This window comes from Ceratotherium simum, chromosome 34, assembly GCF_057802395.1.
Source record: "Ceratotherium simum simum isolate JZ-2026a chromosome 34, ASM5780239v1, whole genome shotgun sequence".
Classification (NCBI taxonomy): Eukaryota; Metazoa; Chordata; class Mammalia; order Perissodactyla; family Rhinocerotidae; genus Ceratotherium; species Ceratotherium simum.
In genome coordinates, this window is record NC_141933.1 from 5,578,378 (window position 1) to 5,604,380 (window position 26,003).

Consider the following 26,003-nt stretch of genomic DNA (forward strand, 5'->3'; position numbering starts at 1 on the left):
GCTGTAGCCATCCACCCGGTAGCAGAGCTTACTAAGGGGGGTCTTATCACTAGCCTGTAAGGTACTTGAGGGCAAGCACTGAGTCCTCTCTGGCCATTCACTCAGCAAAGACTTGCTGAGCACCTCCAACGTGCAGGCGCTGTACCAGGCACTGGGGCCGCAGCGGGGAACAGAGCCCCGCCCCCACGGAGCCCCCCAGGCCCGTCCCCCCACCACATCTGGACGCTACTCTCCCTAAGCTCGCTGACCTGCATTCGGCATTCTTTTCATAAAGACACACATCACCGTGTGAAGTGTGCTTCTTACGGATCCTGGCTTTCAGATAACAGGTGCGTGCTTGCCTGTGTGTCCACTGGCCACAGTGGACAACGATCGCAGCCCTGCCCAGGCATGAGGTCAAGGCAGACCCGGCATGAGACCTGAGCTACACGGCTTTGCCCCCTTCTCCCCTGTGTAAATGGAGCGACACTAATGTTGTAATTAGTGTATACAGTTGCTTTGGGCACTAAGGCCCTTAGCCAGAGCCTGGCACAGCAGGCATTCAGCAAATGTCAGCCATTATGACAACGACTGCCAGCAGTGCTGGTCCACGGCCACTGCCCAGTCACTATCCCTGGTCACCACACCACCCCATTCCAACCTGTCCTTAACCAGATGTCATCTCCTGTCCTGCCCGTCCCCAGAGTGGGGCGCCCCAGCTGGACACTTATGCCCCAACTTTGGCCCCTAGCTGGGCTGCCCAGGGACTGGAGGGCAGCCACAACCCTGCTGCTGCTTATGCCAGCCGGCACAGCTGACCCGTGGCTGGAGGCTGACCAGACTCACCGACGACCTTGGCCACGTTCACGGCCTTGAGCCCCATCAGGTCGGGCAGCTGGTCGATGATGACGTCCCGGCTCGCCTGGATTTTGTGCACGCGCTCGATGCTGCGCCGCTGCCAGTCGGTCCAGTAGATGAAGTCCCCCAGCAGCGTGAACCCGAAAATGTGCGGGAGCTTGTCCTCCAGGAGCGTGCGCCTCTTTGTCCCGTCCACGTTGATCACCTGCAGGACGGCAGACACAGGTCTGGACGGGCTGGGGCCCCTGACCCAACCCCGGGCCTGAGCTGCCTGCAAATCCACTCCCGGCAGCCTCAGCTCCGTCTGCACCTTGCCAGGCCACTGCACAAAGCCGGTGCCGTGGCTCATCGAGAGAGCTGAAAGAATGACATTTTCAATGATGGCCCGGCTCAGGTCCTTCCCACAGCTTCCCCTACCTGGGTGCAGACGCTGTGCAGAGAGAAAGTGCGTGCTGTGGAACGGGCAAGAAAAACAGGTGTCCTCTCCCTTACTGATTGACTGGCAGTGGCTGCCTGGAGTACCAAGGTGTGGGTCTCAGACCAGGTAGGCTCATTGATTAGTATTGCCTGCCCCGGATGCAGCACAGGGAGGCCCCAGATCACACCGGCGACATGGAGTTGAGTTTTGAAAGACTAGACAACTAACCCACTGTGGGCTCTGGCCAAGATCTCCCACTCGTCTGTGGACTAATTTCTTGCTCGGTCAGGACCAGATGAACTCGGAGGGCGCTTCTGCTTCTAAGTCTGAGCCTGTAGCAATAAGATGCTTTCCACCCCCAGACACACCAGTGGCTCTTTACTCAGAGAGAGAAGAGCTAAACCTTTTTCCTGAAGAGTCAGTGCTGATTAAAAGCGTCAACCAGGGGCCGGCCCTGTGGCTTAGCGGTTAAGTGCGCGCGCTCCACTACTGGCGGCCCGGGTTCGGATCCCGGGCACGCACCAACACACCGCTTCTCTGGCCATGCTGAGGCCGCGTCCCACATACAGCAACTAGAAGGATGTGCAACTATGACATACAACTATCTACTGGGGCTTTGGGGACAAAAAAAAAAAAGCATCAACCACAAAAACCACAGAGGAGAAAAATACTGTCAAACATAGAAACGCCTGAATCAACCGAAACACACAAACAGGAGAAGATGGGATTCTGATGACAGACAATCCTGGAGAAGCTTATGTTAAAGGAAGGTGATAAAAAAGCAATACCCAGACTCTCAGGCCGGGATGAAAGAGACATGATGGATTAACAGCAAGTCTCAACAGGCCCCCTGCACCCGGATTCTATTTCTAGCTTGTCAGAAAGACTGCAAACCCTCTGTTTTGCAGGCAGCAAGCACATAAGATAGACTGAATGCATGTTAAGCAGAAAAGAGCATGGTCCTCTGTCACTGAACAGCACAGGACACAGCTTCTAGGTCAAGCCGGGGGCCCCAGCCCAGCTCTGCCCCCCACACAAGTCCCTGCACCCCCATGGACCTCAGCTTCTCCACCTATAATTGAGGGACCCAGGGAACTTAACCAAGCAAAGAACGCAAAGAATGATGGCTGAGCTCCAACCTGGGGCAATTAAACCAAGATTGGGAGGCCCCGGGCCCAGGGACTAGATCCTGAGAGCAGCTCCCACAGGTGGTTCCAATGAGCAGCCCAGGTGAGAACACTGGATCACACCATCCCCTGGACCATGAGCCGGCCTCACCAGCAGGTAGACCTGCGGCTGTGGCAATTTCTGTGTGGGACTGTGGGCACCACTCCGGGCCCCTCCCGTTAACAGTCAACAGCGAGTGATGGATTAACTCTCCAAAGCGGGCTAGGGTGCTGCTTCCGTTTTGGCCCCGCAATAGGAAGGCGCAGAAAGGCAATGGAAACACGCTGCGTGGTGAACACCAAGCCCCTCAGGGAACCCTCAGCACAAAACTCGCACCCAGGCGGCGTCTCGCCCCGATCACAGCAGACGGGGTGAGAGTAGGAGAAGAGAAAGTTCTCCTAGAATCCACAGCCCGTTAGAGGCTCATCCCCTGTTCCTTCCTCGACACAGAATAACCGGAGCTAGGGGGTCTGGGGAACCGTAGACGCAGGATATTAATACTACAAAGAGGGACCGGCCCCATGGCTTAGCGGTTAAGTGCACACGCTCCACTACCGGCAGCCCGGGTTTGGATCCTGGGCGCGCACCGACGCACCGCTTCTCCAGCCATGCTGAGGCCGCGTCCCACATACAGCAACTAGAAGGATGTGCAACTATGACATACAACTATCTACTGGGGCTTTGGGGAGAAAAAAGGGGGAAAAAAACGAGGAAGATTGGCAATAGATGTTAGCTCAGAGCCGGTCTTCCTCAGCAAAAAGAGGAGGATTAGCATGAATGTTAGCTCAGGACTGATCTTCCTCACACACACACACAAAAAACTACAAAGAAAATAATCCACATCTAGAAAAACAGGATGCAAAGTTTTAATACACCAAAATGTCAACACCATCTCTTTGAGACATTTTTCTCTTCCTTCTCTATTTCTATATTTTCTTAAATAACTAAATTCCAGACATAAATAAGTACATGTTCTACGGAACTGAGGCAAAGGAGTACATTTTTCCAGGCTTAAGAATGATGAAAATGAGTCCTCGGAGGACACGGGGCCAACGAGCGTGACGGGCGCTGGCTGGCAGCACCTCCTCTCTCTCCACCTTTGCCCACCGCTCCCTGGTGGCCCAGAACGAAGTGGGAGGGGTGACGAGCTGCTGCCCCGGGGCTGGGGCTGACTGTGCCCCAGCAAGTGCAGGACCTCTGCTCTGGGTTGGCAGGGCCTGCCTGACTCAGAAGCCACTCCGCCAGCCCAGCACTTTCCACGCCAATCACAGAACCCACAAAGCACCTCGCGGGCTCTCCAGCTTGGAAGAACATCAAGACTCTAACACTTGAGAAAATAAATGATCCCAAAGTGGTCTTTTAACGACAGCTTTCAGCACACCTTGACCCAATCCAACACATCTGTAAAAATATCTCTGTTGGAGCGAGCCTTTCCTGGATCCTGGAGCACACGAGTGGGGCCTGTCTACACAGGGAGCACACATTTCCACATTCCAGGTTCCCTCTGGGCCCAGCTTGGGGGCCTCCACCTTTCCTGGGGCCCTGAGGGTGAGGAGATGAGACACAGGGAAGGTGCCCATCTGACCCCTGGGAGGGTAACGCTTCAAAACAGAGTTCGGAAATAACAGAATCGAATCTGGGGCACCCAATAATGTTGGAGCCAGGAGAGAGCACGGGAGACGGTTTTCCAGGACAGGCGCCAGCACACTGTTTCTGAAAAGGATCATAAACGTTTTCAACTCTGAGGCCACACAGTCCTTGTTAGCAGGAAAGCAGCCACGGAGAGCTTGTAAAAGAATGAGCATGGCACAGTGTTCCAATAAAACTTTATTTCTGCAAAAAATAAAAATAAACTTTATTTGTGGACACTGAAATTTGAATTTCCTCTAATTTTTATATGTCATGAAATATTATTCTTTTGATTTTTTTTCAATCATTTGAAAGAGTAAAAACCACTCTGAGTTTGAGAGTGGTACGAAAGCAGGCAATCTGGCCCGTGGGCTGTGTTTTGAACTCCTGCTCTAGAAGTTTCCGTGTACTTGATTTTAAGGAAAGGAAACTAGACTTCTCCAAGAAGTTAGGTCAAGATGGTTGAGCCAGATGCCAAAGGCACCTGAGTGCCAGCCTTGCTCTCTCAGACTTTCTGGCTTCACCCTCCTGTGCTCAGCTGGCTCCACGCTCTATGCCCAGGTCTGGGGGGGTGGGGGTGGGGGTGGGGGTGGGGGGGACAGAGGCAAGGCGAGCAGAGCAGACACCTGCCCCCTGACCAGCCCATCACACAACTTGCAGATCAACCGCCATCCACGGACACGCCACGGACCCACAGCTGTGGGGTCTGCATGGTGCCCCACAAATCAGTGGACCCCAGAAAGTCACCTGAGGTGTAGTTTCCTTATACTGAATCCTCTGTTTCCAATGACTTAGTTGTGCAGAGACCTGAGCCCAAGACCAACTCTTTGAAAGCACACGTTCAAAGGAAAAAGAGTTCTGTTTTCTGATGGAATAACTACCACACCCAGACACAAAATCCAAAACTAAAACTGTGACGGTTATTCTGTTTCGTGTAATAAAAAAGACCCTAAAAGCACACTTGTGCATGCACGCACAGCTCATGGCTCCGTCGCCTGGAAGCCTGGCGCTCTCCTTCCCCAGCGCTTGTGGACGGGGACACACAGCCGATCTGTCACTCCGCAAAGGCGTTTATTCTGGTGGTGCTGGAAGTCGCCTCCCTCGACTTAGTGAATGTCAGGAGCAGGGGACGGGGGTATTTGTAACTTCTCAGCCTGTAACTCATCCCCGGGCCACCCCGCGGGTATGTGGGTCCCCGCCAGGTACCTGAGAGCCTACCCCAGTGGACATTCACCACGGATGTCAGCTGCCGGGCACGCCAGCTCCTCACGGTCCTGGCCAAGTGAGACAGCAGGGGCCACAGGAGCCCGGGGACCCCGGGGCCTCCAGCAAGGACACGGTAAGCCACACACAGGTGACACTTCCTGCCGCAGAGACGGGCCCAACAGCCTGGACTGGGGGTCGGCCTGCGAGACTTCTCGTTCCATCCTCGGGTCAGAGCTGCCTTGAGGGAAACAGCAGGGAGGCGGCTTCGGAAAGAGCTCAAGTCTCCAGAGGGCCAGAGCAGGCCTCGCTCTTACTCAGCAATGGCCGAAACCAACATCCATCCGAAACCAACCTGATCACAGTGTATGTGTGGTGGTCAGAGCAACATCCACAGACACGCCTGCTTCATGGGTGTGCACAGGGGTGAAACCATCCACGGACACACCTTCATGTGTGCGCAGGGGTGAAACCATCAGGGACACACCCACTTCGTGTGTGTGCGCAGGGGTGAAACCATCACGGACACACCTGCTTCATGTGTGTGCGGAGGGGTGAAACCATCAGGGACACACCTGCTTCATGTGTGCACGCAGGAGTGAAACCATCACGGACACACCTGCTTCATGTGTGCGCACAGGGGTGAAACCATCCACGGATACACCTGCCTCACGTGTGTGCGCAGGGGTGAAACCATCAGGGACACATCCGCTTCATGTGTGCACGCAGGAGTGAAACCATCCACGGATACACCTGCCTCACGTGTGTGCGCAGGGGTGAAACCATCAGGGACACACCCGCTTCATGAGTGTGCGGAGGGGTGAAACCATCACGGACACACCTGCTTCATGTGTGCGCGCAGGGGTGAAACCATCCACGGATACACCTGCCTCACGTGTGTGCGCAGGGGTGAAACCATCAGGGACACACCCGCTTCATGTGTGTGCGGAGGGGTGAAACCATCACGGACACACCTGCTTCATGTGTGCGCGCAGGGGTGAAACCATCCACGGATACACCTGCTTCATGTGTGCGCGCAGGGGTGAAACCATCCACGGATACACCTGCCTCACGTGTGTGCGCAGGGGTGAAACCATCAGGGACACACCCGCTTCATGTGTGTGCGGAGGGGTGAAACCATCACGGACACACCTGCTTCATGTGTGCACGCAGGGGTGAAACCACCAGGGACACACCTGCTTCATGTGTGCGCGCAGGGGTGTTTAAACGCTTTGTCTATTTTCAGGACTAGAAACAGAAGGAAACAGACAGAATCTACACAAATAAGTGAGAGGAGAAGGCAGGGCCTCAGAACCAACGCAGCTGGAAAGCAGCTGGGGCGCTGTCAGGGGAGCTTGACGACCGCCCCCGCCCCGGCGTCTCTAGAGCACTGACCACCTCCGACGTGCTGCGTTTGTCCTGTTACCTGTTGCCCGTCTATCTCCCTCTCTAGAACGTTTGCCCCACCAGGCTCGGGTCTGGCCCTTGCTGCTTTTCCAACAGGAGGCAGTGTTCAGTGAACGCTGTGGAATGATGCTCAGTGAACGCTGTGGAATGATGCTCACCGAGGGGTGGGGAGGGGGCTGGAGGAATGTGGAAGACTTGGGGGGCACTGCGACTTGATGGGAGTTCTGCTCAGGGATGACCCTCTGGGCAGCTGTGGGAGAGGGGGAAGCAAGAGGATGGGGCCCAGCCAGGGGCAAGCAGGGGCCACAGAGAGAGTGTGGAGGTGATAACAGAGGGGCGCAGGAGAGGTCCCTCCTGACACAGACATGGTGTGCCCCAAGTTCCCCCAGGGGTCAGCACAGAGACCCCAACTCAAGATGGACCTCAGAGAGCTCCCATCTGCTTTAGGAACATGGCCCGCTCACAGACAAGCGAGATGATGAGGAGAAGGAGGGGGAGGAGGGGGAGGAGGAAAAGGAGGGGAAGGAGGAGGAGGAGGAGGAGGAGGAGGAGGGGAGGAGGGGAGGAGGGGAGGAGGGGAGGAGGGGGAGGAGGGGAGGAGGGGGAGGAGGAGGAGGAGGATTCCGTGGCTAAGTGAGAGCCGGGTGCTGGACGGGTTTGGAAGGCGTTCCAGCTTCTGGTGGGGAGAGGCACATCCGGGCGGGAACCGGGATGTTGACATTTGGGAAAGAAAGACCCTACATTGGACGGCCAAGTGCCGCCCCCATACAGGAGAACACGGCATACGGCTGGAGGTGACTGGAAGGCATATGGGCTTCCAAGGGAGAGGGCTGGGGGCCTGGGCACGTGGGCTCAGAGAGGGCTCTGGACAGAAGGAACTGCTTGTGGGAGGCCCCCCACTGGGCTTTCACGGGCCTGGCGTCTGCCAAGAAGCACGGTCAGAGGGAAAGGAGTGCAGGGCCTGCACGGCCATCAATTAGAGAGAGCTGAGGGAGACAGTGAGTCCTAGTTACTCTTAGGAATAAAGCTGAATCTTGTTGCTCAAGACCTAAGAGCTGTGGCAGGTCAGCGGAGGGCGGAGGGAGGGGGAAGATGCGCAGCAGGGGGTGTGAGGTGGGAACCGGTCCTGAGGAGGCAGCTGGAGTCACGGGAAAGCCTGAGCACGGACAAGGGCGCCCACAGGGCAGGAACTTCCAACCCAAGGGCTCTAGACTCGGGAAGAAGGGTAAGGAGGCGTCCCAGGGAATTCCCAGCCCAGGAGTGGGAAAAACAGGGAGCAGAGGCAGCTATGGGGACACAGAGCTGCACCCACGGACCTCAGCCTACGCCCAGACCACACGGCTCCACCCTGCACGTGTCACACGGCTCCACCCTGCACGTGTCGGGACCGGCTCGGGTGGGGGACGCCCTCCCCGCAGGTGGGGACGGGAGCTCAGGGCTGCCTCCCGGGGTGAGTCAGTGAGGGAGCAGCCCCGAGCCCACACGCACACCCACACGGGGAGCTGCCCCGTGACCCCACCTGTCACTTATAATGGCAACTGCTGGTCACCTATGGGACTGCCACCTCTGTGTGCTTCCATCGGGCTGACCCGGGGGCTGGCCTGAACCTGATGCCCAGGACGGCCGCCTCGGACAAGGCCAGCAGGAGGCCTCACCTGGAGGGCGGCACGACGTGCCCGAGATCTGGACTCTGTTCCATAAATCCCATCCATGTGCCGCTAACGCCGTCTAGATGAATCCCCGCTTCGTCAGCTCGGCACTTCCAGACCTTTGTTCTCCTCCCAGTTCATCAAGGGATCAGCCACAGCTGCCCTGTGAAGTCCCTCTGGGGGACTGGCGGGCGGAACACAGGAGCCGGATGCCCTCTTCAAAGGAAAGCCAGTTTATCGCCGGATAAAGTTCCTTTCTCCCAGCACCTTCTCTGCGTTCAGAGCCAGGCCATGCGCACAACCATGCTGGACGGAAGCCCTTCTCCCCTCAAAGGCAACTCGGCAAAATATGCCCAAGGCTGGTGCTCGGGCTCCTCAGCACCTGGCTTGGTCGTTGTCTCTGGGCAAACCTCTTGGAAACATCACCATTGCTGGAACCCTGTCCTGACCCGGTTTATATCTCCCCTGCCCATCCCTCCTGCCTGGAGTCTGGCTGCACCCTCAGAAAGTAAACGCAGCCCCTCACCCTCAGCTGTCCCCCCTGCAGGGGCTTCTGTACCTGGGCTGGTGGCCTGATCCAAAGGTTTGTGTAACAGGCGGTACCCCAGGGGCACATCAGAGGAGCATCTGTCGGGCATGTGTTCTCAGCTGCTGGAACAGAGCTGGTGCTCACTAGGTGCTCAGTGGCAAACCCCAAGACCCAAGAGTGAGGGGCACGAGTCCACAGCAGGAACACGTGGCCAAGTCCCCAAGCATGTTGGGGCCACCTCCAGAAAGCTCACCCTTGCGTCAGCTACCGGACCCTACGGCATTTCACCATTGGAAAAAATGCCAGAAGGGTCTGTCCTGGGCTCTGGGCTAGACCCCGAGAAGCTGCCATGACCCACGTGTACCTGCAACTCACCCAGAGCGTCTCCCACTCTTAGGGGGAAAGATGCCCTGAGTTTACACACCGAATGGTCTCCATGTCCATCCATGTCAGCGGCTTCCCAGGTCGGAGGCGGGGGTGGAGGGAGTGTCCAGCAAAAACCCGCAGCTAGGGTCAGCTCTGGGCATGTGGGCAGACGGTAGCAATGGTCTTGGCCTGGGTCAGTGTTCCCAAAGTGGGTGCCACCAGAGCCACAGCGGGGAAAGAAAGGAACCCTAGGTCACGCAGTTTGAGAATACTTACGCAACTCAGTCCCCTCGCAGGAGCTCTGCTTATTTAAGCATATTAAAGGCTGCAATGAGAAAGGTCCTGCGGGAGTCACCTCACATTTCCCGAGTTTGTTTATCAAAGAATCCCAAACACTTCTAATTCTTCAGGCTCTCTTTTTAGGTCTCCCAGTGATTAGCTCCAAATCGATAGGTTAATGCTTATGGTGCGCGGTCCTGGCTCATCCACGTTGGCCACTGCGCACTCGGTGGGCAAAGACTCTGTCCCTTACTCCACGCCCCTCCCCCATCCTCCTGCTACTGTGACGTCACCATTTTTGTTCTTCTGTTGGTTACCCTGGGTACTCTAATATGCTCCTTCCTTGCCCCACCCTTCCACCTCCTAACTTCTGTCCGTTCTATCTACCCATTACCACGGCGGATCACGGCTGTATTCTGTACGGTAGCCTCACACTGTCTTAGAGCTTTGTCTGTGGATTGATTCCACAGCAGAAAATCAAAACCACCTGCTCTCTGCATGACCCTGAGCAAGTCACTGTCCCCTGGACCTCGGCTTCTCATCCACGAATGGGGACGTGCCACACACCTCAAAATACTATCGTGGGACAAGCATGTGAAAAGGCGCTCAACATCATTCACCATCGGGAAAACGCAAATCAAAACCACGAGACACATCAGCACACCCACTAGGGCGGCTAGAGTAACACAAAAGAAAGCAGGAAATTACAAGGGTTGGCAAGGATGTGCCGAAACGGGAACACGTATACCCAGCTGGCGAGGATGTAAACGGATGCGGACCGCGGAAAGCAGTCTGACGGTCCCTCAAGAAGTTAAAGATAAAATTACTATATGACCCGGCAATTCCACTCCTGGGTATACGCCCGAAAGAATTAAAAACAGGTGCGCAGATAAAAACTTGTACACCAATGTTCATAGCAGCACTATTCACAACAGCCAAAAGGTGGAAACAGCCCAAGCGTCCATCAACAGACGAATGGATAAAGAGAATGCGGTCCATCCACACAGTGGAATATTATTGAGCCAAAAAGAGGAATGAAGCACTGACACACGCTACCACACGGACGAACCCTGAAGACATGATACTACGTGAAGAAGCCAGACACAAAAGGCCACGCATTGTCTGATTCCATTCACATGAAATGTCCAGAACAGGCAAATCCACAGAGACAGATGGTAGGTCAGTGGTTCAGGGGGAGAGGGCTGGGGAGGGCAGAGTGGGGACTGACTGCTTGGTGGGTACGGGGTTTTGGGTGATGAAAATGTTCTGGAACGAGATAGCGGTGATGGCTGCACAACACCGTAAATGTACCAGATGCCACTGAATTGTACACTTTAATGGTTAAAATGGTCAATTTCATGTTATGTTTATTTTACCACAATAAGAAAACAACACACTGCAGCGGCAGCACACGGAGCAATGCCTGTCACGTGTCCACTGTCAGCTGGACACATGCATCCTTGGCCTGCCCCCGGGGTGACTGGGGTCCCTGCAGATGAAGCCTCCTTGGCTGACCCCGCCAGAAACAAGGGTCTCACCTTCAGGCTCAGAGGCTTGAGAGACAAGCGTCTTCAAACTTCCTTTAGCCAAAGATCCTTTGAAAAATGACCGTTTATAGGGGAACTCCGACAGGAAATGGCCACAAATGCAGCTAGGTGGGTTTCTGTGGGCGAGGCACCCACTCAGCCCCGAGTCCCCTCCACGGTCCCGCTCAGAAGCGTGTCTTGACACCCCGCAGCACAGACACACATTCGTATTCTCGCTCCTGCCCTCCCGCTGCGAGCTGCCCGGTGGGGGTCTCCCCACGGAGCTGTGAGAAGCGCAGAGGTGACCCCCAGGCGGTGACCACAAGCAGATGAGGATCGACCAGAAGTTACCGGAACTGAGGGAGGGAGGCAGGCATCCACGCCAAGGAGAGGCATGAATGTCAGGGACTTCCCTGTGATAGGGACAAATTTAACTACTATATCGTCAAGAGTACCTCAAAAAAAATGCATCTGTGAACGGATGAATGGCTAAAGAAGATGTGGTATACATATATATATATATATATATATATATATATACAACGGAATACTACTTGGCCATAAAAAAGATAAAACCTTGTCATTTGCAACAACACGGATGGACCTTGAGCGTATTATGCTAAGTGAAATAAGCGAGACAGAAAAAGACAAACACTGTATGATTTCACTCATATGTGGAAGATAAACATATAGATCAGGAGAACAGACTAGTGGCTACTAGAGGGGAAGGGGGAGGGAGAAAGGCGTAAAGGGGCACATGTGTATGGTGACAGATAAAAACTAGACTACTGGTGGTGAAAAAAAAAAAAGGCACCTGTGAGCAAAAAGCAAGTTGCCAAGGAATGCATACAGGACACCACTCAAACTATTCTCGTAAAATCATGCAGAACAAGACTACGCACTGTTCAGGGAGACACCCACATAACACCAAAAAATGTCTTTTAATGCTTGGGAACGAATCGCCAAATTCAGGACAGTGGTCACCTCCGGCTTCAACTACGTTGATAACGGTTATGTCTTAAGCTGGGTGGTGGAAGTGTTAGTGCTATTTTTTATTTAGACTTTGTATTTTGAAACAGTTTAAGACTCACAAGAAGTCACACGAGTAGTTCAGAGGGTTCCCGGGTACCTCTGCCCAGCCTCCCCCAGGATAACATCCCATACCCATCCTATGATGCCCGCCTGATGAAGTATGACGGGCCGCAGGGCCAGCCAGGCCTGGCCTCTGCATGAAACTCGGAGCAAGGATGGCCGGGCTGCACTGGGCTGCATGAGCTGTATTGAACAGTTTCATGAAGCGATGCTCGCCCGTGGCGATGACTCACCTCAATTTTGTCTGTCTTGGCGTCTCCCCAGTACAGCTTGCCCTCTTGCAGGTCCAGGGCCAGCCCGTTGGGCCAGCCAAGGGAGGTGTTCACCAGGACATGTCGCTCCTGCCCATCCAGGTTGGCACACTCGATTTTGGGGTTTTCCCCCCAGTCTGTCCAGTACATGAGGCTGCAGAAGAAGCAAACGTCCATGACACTGTCCGTCTGTCTTGTCCCTGCTGCATCCCCAGGGCTGCGAACATGCCCGTCCCATCACATGGGAGATGCCCGGGAAACACTGTCCCACTGGACAGATGAGCGCCGAGCCCGTGGATTCTCCCACCCCCTGGACCCTATGATCTTTTATATCTGACTGCTGACCCCTTTCCCTGGGGGTCCTCAGAGTCGCCAACTGCAGGGCTGGGAAGGATCCTGGAATCTGCTTCCCCCCACCCCAATTTCACAGATGAGGACAGTGAGGCCCACAGAAGTGGTGACTTGACCGAGTTCATCGGCAGAAGAGCAGGGAGCAGGTCCCGGGTCTCCCAACCCCCGAGCCATGGTCCCTTCAGCGGAGCTGGCAACGAGCTCCTCTGCCTCCTTGCCCCTTACACCCAGGGGACCCACTTCTCATCCTCACTCATTCTCCTTGGGGGGACCATCCTGCCCTTCAGCAGTGGACACGGAGCAGCGTCCATCTACCTGCCCCAACGCACCCCCAGCTCCACAAACGCTGTTTGAGCCCCAGCCCTCTGCCTGGGCTGCAGCCCCTGTGACCCTGCCCCCCAAGCTCTGACCTCTGCCCTTCTACATATGATTCCACTTGCAGAAGCAGCTCCACGGCCAGAGCGCGTCTGAAACCCCCGGGCAGGGCCATGAGCACAGGCTCCACGGACAGACAGGCTGCGAACCCCAGCCCCCGACCAGGCACCAGGAGCAGTCACTTCAAGCTCGGAGCCCCAGCCCCGGGACGTGAAATGGGAGGAGCACCCAGTGCCCGGTGGGTGCTCGGCAGACGGCAGCCACCACCAGTTACCATGGTTACCGCTACTGTAGCCTTAGTCACCCCTCTCCAGGGCTGCCCTCCCTTCGGTCCTTCCAGCTCCTCCCGGCCTCTCCAGGACACCGGCCCACACCCTGAGGACGGCAGGAGGCTCCTCTCCCAGCCTCAGCTCCACCTCTAAGAGCTCCATCCGCTCCTCCTCCCTCAGGGTCTGCCAGGCTAGTGCTCTTGGTCATGAGCCCCCAGGAAGGCACTCAGCGGCCACCCTCTGAGCTGCTGGGGGTCTCAGCAAGGCTCCCCCACCGACTGACAAGCTCTCCCTTTTCACAGAAGCCTAAAATGGGAAGTTGGAACCAGACTGCCAGGTCCAATCCCTACCTCCCAGCTGTGTGACCTTGGACAAGTCCCTTAACCTCTCTCAGCTGCTTCCGCAGTACAACTGTACCTACCCCACGGGGTGAGGGGAGGAGAAAGAGATTCATGCGTGTAAAGCGTTTAGAAGAGGCCCGTACTTGGGAAATGCCACAGCCGCCATCACCACTGTTACCGTCATTAGCCTAGAAATCACCCCAGCAGACCGTTGAATTTCACAGACAGGAGATTGAAGCCCAGAGGAAGAAACGACTTGCCCAAGGTCTCTGGGACTTTCTAGACATGGACACACAGTCTGTGTCAGAGCTTCTCAAAGTCTGGTCCCTGGACCAGCGGCAGCAGCACCAGGGACCTTGTTAGAAATGCAAGTTCTCGGGCCAGCCCAGACCTCCTGAACCAGTACCCTGGGAGCAGGGCCCAGCCACTGCTCTGAATCAGGGGATGCTGATGTAGGAGAATGTTCCAGAACCACGGATCTCTCACACGTCTGTCTAGCCAGGTGGGGAGGCCCGCCCGTCCCCTGCCTTACCCCATTACAGGGTGCAGCACGATGGCACGGGGCTCGTCCAGGTCCTCGGACACCAGGATCTTGCGGGACGTGCCGTTGAGCCGCGTCACCTCGATGCGGTCAGTGCCCGTGTCGGTCCAGTAGAGGTTGCGGGCCACCCAGTCAACGGCGATGCCATCGGGGTCGTTCACCTCAGTGTCGACCAACGTCTGTGCGCCCGAGCCGTCCAGGCGCGCCCTGCGGATGGCCCGCACCTCGTCGTCCGTCCAGTAGACGTAGCCCTCCAGCGGGTCGTAGTCGATGGCGATGGCGTGCCGGATGTCCTCCACCTGCAGCACGATGTCTGTGAAGTCCGGGGTGTCCAGCGAGATCCTCCGCAGGTCCGTCCGCCGGGCCAGCAGCAGCACCTCCTCGGCCCCTGCGGACACACGTGCAGTGGGGTCAGAGGCCTGCGGCAGGACGGGAGCCTGGGCCCGGGGCGGGCACGGCACGGGAGGGGCTCAGCCGGGTCCCCAGGGGCTTCCTCGCAACAACAGGCAACACTGGGTAACGTTCACTGAGATCTTCCTACCCAGTCACGAGTTCATCCTTGCAAGAGCTCTATGAGGCTGGCACTATTTGTATCACCACCTTACAGATGAGAAAACAAGGCACAGAGAGGTTAAGCAAATAGCTGAAAGCCACACAGCCATCTGGTTTCAACCACTGTGAGAGCGGGACACTCAGTCCCTCTTCTTCCCTGCAAGCCCCTCTCCTGGCCACACACCCACTACAAGTCCTGCCTGGGCACTGGGCTCCAGACCCCACACACCGGCCATACTCCTCAAAGCCCCCATGGGGCCCCACCGTCTTCATGCTCACCCTTTGTGGCTCAGCTCAAATGCTACTTCTTCCCTAAAGCCCACCTACCCTGAAAGGCAGCTTCATGTCCCACTATGGCACACATCATCGCACGGTCCAATTCCCTCCCAGGCGGCTGTCTCACTGACAAGGGCGAGCACCCCGGGGGCAGGCGCCTGTCTTCCTCTTTACCACCCCAGCGGTATTAACATCCTTGACTTTGTCCTGGACCCTCCCTCTGGGACTGATCAGGACTTCCAGCAGAAGTAGCACATGTGGCCTCGGGGGGGCTCCCCATCTCTGATTTCAGAGGCTGCTGGGGTCAGGATGTGACTCCCCTCTCCCAGAGCTGGGTCATCGTCCACTCATTGTTCTGATTCTTTCTGGTCTCAAATATCCACAGAACCAAGAAGATGAGGCCCAGGGACCACATCTGGTACTTCGGGGCCACCTGCCAGGTTTCCTAAAAGGCCCAGAATGGGGAAGGACCCACCTGAAGTCATGCAGGGATGGGGACAGGGACGGAACCAGCCCGGACCTCCCTCATGCCCAGGCCCCCAGGCCCGGCCCCTGCAGCCAGCCGCCCCTTCTCCTCCAGGCCTGGTCGAGCTGTGACTCTGAAACAGCAGATGGCCTCCTGCGCCTCAGTCCTGGCTTCTTGCCAGGAGGGCAGAGCTCCTGGAAAGCTGGGGTCTTGCTGAGGCGTTCTGGAGTCCCCTGCTCAGCTTCTATAAGGACGGCAACCCCATTCCGACTCTTCTGCTCCAAGGCCCAGCAGTCATAATCCTATTCCTCCACTAGAGGGCGCAGAAGCGACAGCAACGGCTTCAGAGCCCAGGGCCGGGGAAACTGAGGCAGGTGGTGGGAAAAGTGAGGCAGCTGGCAGTGCACAGAGTGTGTCCCAAGTGCCCGACTGCATTGGAAACCTCCGAGAACCAAACTCAGATTTAGTTAGAGGTGTTCATGCAAGTTCTTGTCTGGTGTGTGTTGGAGGCAGGGGAGGGGAATTCTGAATTTCAACAGATTGCCTTCCTCTGGGCTCCACTCCCAGAAAGTTCCCTTGACATCTGACCTGTCCTTGAAGGCCCAGGTCACAAGCCTCCTCCTCCTCTGGGAAGCTGTTTCTGCCACGACTACCCCAGCGGATAAGCTGACCACACACACACACACACACACACACACACACACACACACAGACACACACACACATACACACTCTCTCTCTCTCTCTCTCTCTCTGTCTGCCCCTCTGCTTGGGCACTGCCCTTACTGGCTCACCAACATTCTGGCACATGCCCCCTTCACTCTCCGCAGCCCCCAGCACAAGGCCATGCCCAGAGCAGGTGCCAACATCCTAAGACGAGCAGGGAGAATTCAGGGCAGAAATCTGGCCCCCACTGTGTGACCTTGGGCAGGTCCCTAACCCTCTCTGAGCCTCGGTTTCTTCATCTATAGTGAAGAATCGTCTGGACCTGACGGTGGCTGAGTCCCTGTCTAGCTGTGACATCAAGGGGACCATAAAATAAATTCTATGGAGGGTTCCAGCTTAACCTGCCACCACGCAGGAGGGTGCAGAGGAGCCCGCCAGGGCATGGCCAGGACGAGCCCTGTCCAAGAGGGCATCTGAGAAACATTGCAAAGAGGCTATTCGGCTCCCAAGCCGAGGCCGGTGGCAGCCTCACCACCCGAGATGGAAAGACGTATGTTGACTCCCCATTCCCCGACGGAAACTGACATTTGGTCCCAAAACACATTTTGAGCCTGTTTCCCTCATCCCGTTCCCACAATCATCCAGACACAATCACCTAAAACAGCACAATCCTCACACCAACCCGCAGCATGATTATGCCCCGTTTTACTGATGAGGAACCTGATGCACAGAGAGGTTAAGCTCCCTCCCCAAGGGCACATAGCAGCAAGCAGGAAAATAAGGTCCCTCAAACACTTCAATCCCTGGGGCTGACACATGCAGGAGGCCCGACGTTGACACACTGCCCAGCTGGCTCAGTCATCGCCCCTGTATCTTTGTGGGCAGTTATCTTAGGCCAGGCCCTGGATCAGGTACCAGGGGTGGCAAGTGGACAAAACAGACATGGGATCCAACACCAGGGTGCTCCCAGGGTCACAGGGCAGAGACCTTCAGTGAGCAAGACCGTCAGCGAGTACACAGTGACAAACTAACCCGTGCTAAGGGAAGCTAGGGCTACAGGGTGTACAAAGGGGGCCTCTGAGGGGCCCTGCTGAGACTGGGGGGCCTGGCCTCCAGCTCTAAGAGCCCCTGGGATTCATGTGGCTGTGACCGTGCAGCAGATGTCGGCAGTGTCCCCAACAGGCACAGAGCCACGGGAGGCTACGCACGCCTGGCCCCAGCCCTCTGGTAAGCAGGTCACCACAAAGCCTTGAGCACACCCCACCATCAGGCAACCCCATTATCAGCATCCCTGAGAATTAAGTCTCTGCAGCTGAGGCAGTAATTAAATGCTGGGATAAGTCTGCAGGTGTTAATTGACTCCCAAGGGGAGTCTCTGACACCCTGTGTGCTGCAGAGGCTTTGAGGTTTTTATTTGAGCTTTGATGAGAAAGACGCAGAGACCAGGACATCAGAGAGAGAGCTGCGGCCCGGCCCATCTGCCTGAAGGTCCGAGCAGGCCGTGCCCGGCACCGAGGTGGTGAAGGGTCCAGCAGGGCAGCTGCAGAGAGAGAACCACCGGCCTGGACTCCGCCGGTGGCTCGCCAAGGCTGCTGCCCGCAGGTCACCCCCAAGGCTGTTCGCAGCGAGGTCCAAGCAGCAGCCCTGGCCTCAGGCCGCCTGGGGTGGGCCCAGGGCACTGTGCCAGCCGTGAGGGGGAGAGGCAGCCCCCTCCCTGGGCCCAGACACAGCCTGGGTGGGAGTTTGTTTAAACACCAGAGAAGTAAACTGTTTAGAAACTAACAGTTTGGCCAAATGGATGTCTTTGGGGTTGTTTAAACAAATGGCCTGCCCCACGGTGCTGCCAGAGAAAGTGAAACCTTCCCGCAGGCTGGGCAGCAGTCCCCGGGGCCCTCAGGGCGGCCTCCCGACCTCTTCTCTTCCTCCCCGGATGCACACACGCAGGAAAGAAGGGCGGCCGCCCTGCCTCGGGGGCCAGGCACGGGGCACGGGGCACAGGCCGGGCCGGGCACAGCCTTCCTGGCAGAGGGTGTTCTCAAAACAAAAAAGCAGACCTGGGGACGGCCTGATGTCACGGACGCGTCCAGGTCAACGCCCTCCTTCCCTGCCAACATCCACCCAGCCCAAGCTGCCCTCCATCACGGGGCACTGGCCCTGGGCCAGGCCTGGGGTCACGCAGATGAGGCGGTACCCAGAAAGGGCTGCCGAACACATCCCCACACATGGGGGCTTATAACAGCAGAAACGGATTCCCTTACTGTCTGGAGGCCAGAAGTCTGAAATCAAGTGCTGGCAGGGCCGTGCTCTCTCTGAAGGCTCCAGGGGAGGATCCTTCCTGCCTCCTCCAGGTTCTGGTGCTGCTGGCAATCCTTGGCGTTCCTTGGCTTGTGGCTGCACCACTCCATTCTCTGCCTCCGTCTTCCCAGGGCCACCTCCGCTGTGTGTGTGTGTCTAAGCTTCCCCTTACGAGGACACCAGTCATTGGATTTAAGGACCACTCTAATCCAGCACGACCTCCTCTTAACTCGGTTACATCTGCAAAGACCCTACTCCCAAGTTAGGGCACATTCACAGTTTCTGGGGGCTGGGACTTCAACATGTTTTTTGGGGTGACACAATTCAACCACAACAGGCAGGGAGGAGAGAGCGAGAGGAAAGAATCCGCGCAGGGCAGGCAGGTTCAGGGGAGGGAACTCCAGGCAGAAGGAGCAGCACGGAGGCCAGAGAGCGCCGGGGCCATCCTGCAGCTGGGGTGGGCAGGGATGGGGCTGACCTATCGCCGCCCTCCACGCGGTCTGATCTGAGCTCAGAGGCCAAGTGCCCACCGAGAGACTGAGTCGTCACACAGGCCACAACTCTTCACCGAGTTCCTTCTGCGTGCAGGATGCTGGGGCAGCTCTGAGCCCACCCCTGCCTGCAAGGAGGCTTCGTGCAAGCAGCACGCTGTGCCTACAGCAGGGGCCCAGCCACAAGACAAACAAAAGCCCCCTGGAACAAAAGCCTGGCGGGAAACACACGCCAATGTCCGCAGTGGCTATCTCTGGACGATTTCCGGTCTTCCTTCGTCTCCAGCAGGGGTCTGCTCATGTTCTCTGCAAAGGGCCAGACGGTAAAAGTTCTGGGCTCTTCGGGCCACGACAGTCTCTGTCACGATCACTAAACCCTGCTGTTGCCGCGGACAAGCCGCCACAGACGACGCGCACGCAAATGTGTGCAAAGCAAACCTCACGTATGGACACGGAAATCTGAATTTCCTACCATTTTCCCATGTCACAAAACATTCTGGTGATTTTCTTTTCAACCATGTAAAAATGTAAAAACCATCCTCAGCTCACGGGCTGCACAAAAACAGGCAGCGAGCCATCCGGCCCATGGGCCGAGGTTTGCTAACCCTGCATGAGAAATATGTGTGACTTTTACAACATTAGAAAGTAAATTCTAATAATAGGGAAAAGTAAGTGGGAGAGCGGACATAGAGGAACTCTCGGTACTCTCCACTCGACTTTCCTGTAAACCTAAATTTGCCCTAAAAGATAAAGTCTATTAATTTTTTAAGTAAATTAAAAGGCATATAAGTCAACAAGAAAACCACCCAAACCCTGGCAAAATAAACAGGCGAAGACCATAAACACAGATTAACAAAAGAAAAAACACAGTCAATAAACATGAAAAATGGGTAACTCCTCGGTAATATGCAAATAGAATTGAGAAGCACATTGCTACCACCTAGGGTGGGAAGACAACACTCAGCGTGGGTGTGGCATGTCCCTGCCTCCCAGGGGCCTGGAACCAGCACACGCTTCCTGGATGGCAACAGGGCTCAGGGGCCCTCTGACCCAGCAATTTCCGCTGAGAACCCAGCCCAAGGCAGCAGCTAGAAATGCACACGGATTCCTGCTCACAGACTCCTGGTCACAGACGGCCACCACGGCTTCCTGATACCAGCAAGACCCAAACCTGAGGAAAAGAACCTGTTACAATCTAAATGTCCCACCATACAAAAACATTAAATAAGTGAAGGTGTTGGGATACAGGTCAGGACACAGGCACTGAACACCATGCTCTGGAGAAGGGCTAACGTGGGAAACGCTCGGGAAACCCCGATAAGTTGGGAAAAGTCAGACACAACGTTGCACACACGATATGAGCAGATCGTGCAAAAGCAGATCTGAATGCAGGCACAGTAAAAAGATGACCGAGAAACACATCACAATGTTAACAGCGGCTATCTCTCGGTGTCAAGATTATGGCTGGTTTTTATTTTCTCCATTATTTTTTATGATGTTTTCCTTTCTACAATGAATGCAAATGTGACTTTATAAGAAGAAAAAAACAAGACTTTAAAAAACGGGTGCAGGGGGTTACCCTTGGAGGATCTCAAGGTCTAGGTGGGAGGTGGGTCTGGACTCTGGGGACAGGGCTGTCTCGCTGGGCGAGCGGGAGCATGGATGACTTAGCCACCCATTCAGTTGCCTCCAGGTTCTGACCGAGTGGGAGGGAGGGAAGAATAACAGGAGAGGAAGGGATGGAGCAGAAGAACCCACAGCCCCCGACAGCCCAGGAGGTACAGCCCCTCTGGCTGGGTCGCCCCTCACAGTTAATCAACCCTCCACACCCCAGTGTGGGAAAAGAGACCTCGAGCAAAGTGACAACACATCCTAGGGCGTGGACTGACCAATCAACACGGAGGAAAGAGGTGGGGCCCCCAAGTCCTCTGCCCCCACCCAGCACTGGGCCCTCGCCATCCCAGCAGGCAGAGTGGACATCACAACTGTCCCCCAGTGAACCGACTGCAGCTCCAAGGTCACGGCCCTCTGTGGGAAGGACGGGCCCCCACCCAGAGGCTCGCACCACAAGGCTCCCCCAAGGCTGGCACCACCCCAGGACAGCTCCTTCTACTGGCTTCTTTTCACGCTGGAGACGGGAAGCCCAGAACGGCCCCTCATCACCTCCCTGACGCCCACCCCCAGCCCTGCTCACAGCTCCAGGGTCTCCCCTCAGCTGCCCCCACAGGAGGTAGAGCCGACATCAGCCCCCTCCCGGGCCTGGAGCCGCGTGGGCAGAGCCAGATCCCAGCGTGGGCTGCCGTCCACCCTACAGTTTCTAAGGCCATAAACAGCTTCACAGTTGGCAGGCGGCCAGCTTATTTTTGTTTTTTAGCAATTGATGAAGTTTCTCCACCGCCCCCCTGGGGTAAGCGGTTGGACAATCGCTGAGACCACAGCCCGGCACCCTGGCCCAGGAAACCGCACAGAGTGACCACAGGGTCACAAGGCACAGAGGAAGTGGCCGGGCCCGGCGCTGGCTCCACTGGAAACCTGAAGCCCGAGCAGCTGTCCGCCTGCACCGCCCACCCCGGGCCTCCCCTCGAGCTCGCAGGAAGGCTGCAGCCTGCCAGGAGTCTGCACCTCCATCTGCACAGCCCTGAAATGGGGGATCACTCCTCTGTCCTGAGGCCTGGGGCGGCCAGAGAGCCACAAGGTCAGTGCCAGCCCTGTGACCCCCCCCAAGCCAGGCCCTTCCTCTGCTGTCCCCAGCTGTGAGGCCCTCATGTGGTCCTCTGCCACTGGCCTTTCCCCTGCCCCCCCGTGGCTGCCCACCATCCAGGCAGTGCAGGCCAACTGTCACACCCGACCTTCGCTCCCAGCCCCACTTCCGCAGAGTGACCCTGAGCAAGCAGCCTGACCTCTGTCTCCTCACTGGTAAGATTCAGGTGTGGATAAGACTCCCCCAGCGAGGCTGGGAGGGTCCCATGACGAAGTTGGTGAGCCCCCAAGCCCGAGGACACAGGCCCTGCACATGTCCCCCTCCTGCTGGCACTGAACACACACCCAGGGACCCGTCTTGGGACGTTCTCTCTAACTAGGGGCAGAGACGTGCCCTGAAGGCTCGCGTCACGAAGCAGGCACAGCGTGGGCAAAGGCAGGGAGGCAGGTGCTCAGAGCGTGGGTCAGAGGGGCCGAACAATCCATTTCGATTGGAAAGGAGATAAATGGGGAAAAAGAGCCTCTGATGACAAGCCGGCGGCCCAAGGCATCAGTCCAGCACATCGGGGCCCCAGGGCACATGGAATTGGGTAGGGCAGAGGCACAAGGCACAGTCAGTGGAACCAAGACAGGGAAACCGCCGCCATCAGCAAAGCCCAGAGAGGGCATGAGGGGCGTGCAGTCAGGCAGTGCCGAGGTGGGCGAAGCCTTTCTCTGGGCAGCCCAGGGGAACTTGACTCGAAGACGCGGGGAGACATCTGAGCTCCGGGCCGGTCTGGGGCTAGACTGGAGCTGGGCTCAGGCTGCAGTAGCAAAGGGGACACCAGACAGGCTGGGGGGGGACAAGGCCAGTGTCAGGGGTGACCGCAGCCTAACTCTGCGGCCAGTGGCCTCGGGGCATCCCCAGAGCTAACCGCACCCAGGAGGCGCCGTTTGGTCTTACGTCCCAGCCCCAGGATGACAGTTTTCTCTTTCTAAGAATATGGTATGCTCCCCTCTCCTCTTTTACCAGATTTAAATGTTAGTCCTCAGGCTCAGACACAAAAGAGCACATGCTGTGTGCTTCCATTTCCACGACGTTCCAGAACAGGCAACACTAATCCTTGGTGAGAGAAGTCAGGACAGCCGCTGCCTCTGCAGAGCGGGGAGGGGGGCTCCAAAGGGCACCAGGGAATTTTCCGGGTGGTGGAAACGTTCCGTATCTGGATTGGAGTGGTGGTTATGCAGACGTATACAACTGTCAAAGCTCATCAAAACGGACACTTAGAATCTGTGCATTTTATTGTCTGCAAGTTATACCTCAATTTCCAAAACAAAAAAGTGAGTGCGCGGGCTCATTCCACCATTTCCTGGGACCATGCAATCTGATTTTCTTGCTATTAAAAATTCACGGTCCGTGGCTGAGAACAGCAGCTGCCTTCTGTTTGCAGAGTCAACGCCAATCACAGCTCGGGCGGCGGCGCCTCGGCCACAAGGGCCTCCTTTCTTTTCCCTTTGACCTACTTCCCTGATAAGTGACAAGACAGGCAGACTGGGAACAAACGCGCCCCTTATTCCCCGGCCCCGGGCTCCGGCTAATCCGCCTGGACAGACGGATGGATGTGAGGGGCTTTGAGACGTCGCCCAGTTGTCAGTCTGCCCGTCAGACCCGACAGTGGACGCCTCTGTTCCTCCCGCCGCCTTGGCTGGCCACATCCCCACCCGGCTTTGTGTTTCCCGTCCCTGCGAACATCTGTTAAAACTACTTCTTGGCGAGGTGCGGCGGGCGGACCCATAAATCACCCAGTCCGCGCCACCCACCCGCCCCGACGCGCAGCCACGGCCTCATCTGGAAAGGTCTGGGCGGGGGACAGAGGATGGCCCGGCGCAGACTGGCCAACCGGGGCAGTGAAGCCATGCGCCCTGGAGACGGCCCCACGAGTCACCTGCCCAGGTCATTCAGGCCCCGAGCAGGGGGTGCGCTGCCCAGGAGCCCCAGCGATGAGGAACAAATAGGCACAAACGTCAAAACAACAGCATGTTCCACGGAGCGCCGGCCGCTGGAGCGAGGGAAGCACAGGCTCCCTTGGACGGCAGTGGTAACTCCCAAATAAGGCCCCACTACTGCTGTTTTTAGCCCAGTCCACATAATTGGAAAAACATGGGGAAAACCCAAGCCAGCTGGGCGCCTCCGTCTCCAGGCTGCTGCAGAGGGGGTGGCAGGCTGGCCTGCAGGCGGAGGGCGCGGGGGATCGCAGCCGGCTGGGAAAGGCTCCCTGCGTACTCATTCCCGGGGCCAAGAGTCACTCGGCCCTGCAGGAACCACAGCTCGGCCCCGGGGTCTCACCCTTGGACTAGGCGGCCGCTTGCTGTGACTTTCCTCCTGGTCTCAGAAGCTACAGGATCCTCACTGGGGCCATTTCAGGAGGGGCTGGGGGACCTGAGACACTGCACCCGAGTCCAAAGGAAGGGAGTCCTGAGCCTCACATCCTCTCTGCGGGGGCCCCACGCAGGCATCCTGGAAAGCACTTAATGTGCAGCTTCTCATTTGATCCCCTAGTCGAGCTCAAGGGGCATTACTCTGCTCTCCCCATTTTACAGCCAGAAAACTGCAGCTCAGAGGGCCAACTGACCAGCCCCGCCCCGCTGGTACAGGGCATCGAGAGGGTCCACCCCCCATTCCATCCTCCCCTTCTGGGGGGACGCTTGCACGCCCCTAGGATATCACACCCCCCATTCATTGGAGTCTAAGCATCACAACCATCTCAGCCCCTTTGTGGGGGAAAGCACCGACCCCTACCCAGGGCTGGCTTTCATTTGCTCAAAATCAGGAAAAAGTAGGATTTACGCACAAAAATTTCTTCATATTCCACTCCAGGAAGCATAAAAGGTCAGACGCCCGGAGCGAGGGCTCCAGGAATCGCAAGTCATGCCCAAGGCCCTGGCTTCAAATCTTGAGATGTTTCCGACTGTGCCGGGTGGCTCTTGACCTGCCGCACGTCAGCCTGCCTTGGGCAGGTGTCAAGTGCAGATTCAGCCCCCACCTCCCATCCCTGTCCCTTGTCAGGGAGACTTTGACTGGGGCAGGGGAACCCAGACATGACACTGAGTCCGAGTAATTTCGACACAGCCAGGCATCTGTCCCTGACCCAAAATCCCTCCCGGCCCAATGCTGGCCTTCATCCCACGGGAAGGGAGCCACATGCCCAGCACACCCAGGACACACACCTCACTCTTCTGCCCGTCACCCACTGGGCCGTTTGGGGAGGGTGCCCATCCACCCTCTGCCCCTGCCTAGCTCCTCTGGGCACCACCCAGCCTCGGTATCTACTTCTGATTCCAAACGTTCAGGGAACAACTACTCTCCTGGCATCAAATCAGACTGCCTGCCTGGCTCCAAGTTCAAGTTTAAACTGAAGCATAGCTCATAACTGTTGGGGGGCTAGGCCCTCCTCCCAACAACCCCATGAATCAGGTACCATTATTGTCCCCTTTTAAAGGTGAGGAAACGGAAGCACAGAGAGGCTGAGTCATTTTCCCAAGATCACACAGCTGGGACGTGAGTTAAGGTATTGTAAAATAATGACAGGACGTAGAAAGCCATCACACAATTGAAAATCAGGTGCTCTAAATTCTGGGTTCGCCTGAGCCTGAATTTCCTCAGCACCACAAAAATCTTTGGCGGGCTCTCCACTACCGACCAAGCCATGTCACCAATCGTGGATGTCGCTTCCGATGCCTTCCCTCCTGAAATAGTGGAAATCGCACCAATGCAGCTGTTCTCCATGTCTGTCTTTCCCAGAGGCCTTTCCTGTAGCCCAGGGCCACCCCTGAGCCATCACAATGTGGGCTAGGTTCTTCACCCCCCTGGGACACCCGACCTCACCAATTCCACGGCCAAGAGGAGATCCCCAAGCAACTCCAGGGCCTCCTTTGCCAGCCTCCGAATTCCATCCTCCCACCGGACACCCCGGCCTTGGAAGGCTCTCCGGGCACTGGCAGCCCTCCCGGGGTGCTGCTCCCTTCCGGCCAGCTAGGCGCCCCGCACAAGGCTTCTGCCACCAGGACCTCAGAGCTTTGCTGCCAGCGGTGACATTCAACAGGATTTAGTGTTTCATTTTTTTCATTTTACCCTTGTATTACCAGCTGCTATCTCCAGGTGGTTTTCACAATCAACACCCCGCACATCGTCGGCAGCCAGAATCCACATTCCACGTGTAATTTATGTCCGTTGGGAGGCAAAACCATCCGTGCCAACGGACGCCGTGCAAGAAGAGAAAAACAGCTATGGTGCTCCGGTAGGAGTATGGCCCTTTAATCAATGTTTTCCTTTAGCATGATATTTTGT

At 56.6% G+C, this 26,003-nt stretch overlaps 1 protein-coding gene across 3 annotated transcripts in view; it reads right to left on the reverse strand.

Moving 5' to 3' along the window:
* The window catches only part of LRP5 (LDL receptor related protein 5), a 109,917-nt gene that overhangs the window by 37,121 nt on the left and 46,793 nt on the right, over positions 1 to 26,003 (reverse strand). For all 3 annotated transcript variants that reach the window (XM_087422526.1, XM_087422525.1, XM_087422527.1), the window contains 3 exons: positions 14,222 to 14,618; positions 12,336 to 12,507; positions 826 to 1,042 (listed from right to left, as the gene is read on the reverse strand). In XM_087422526.1, coding sequence (XP_087278652.1) covers positions 826 to 1,042; positions 12,336 to 12,507; positions 14,222 to 14,618 — 786 coding nt within the window. The remainder of the gene's footprint in view (positions 1 to 825; positions 1,043 to 12,335; positions 12,508 to 14,221; positions 14,619 to 26,003) is intronic.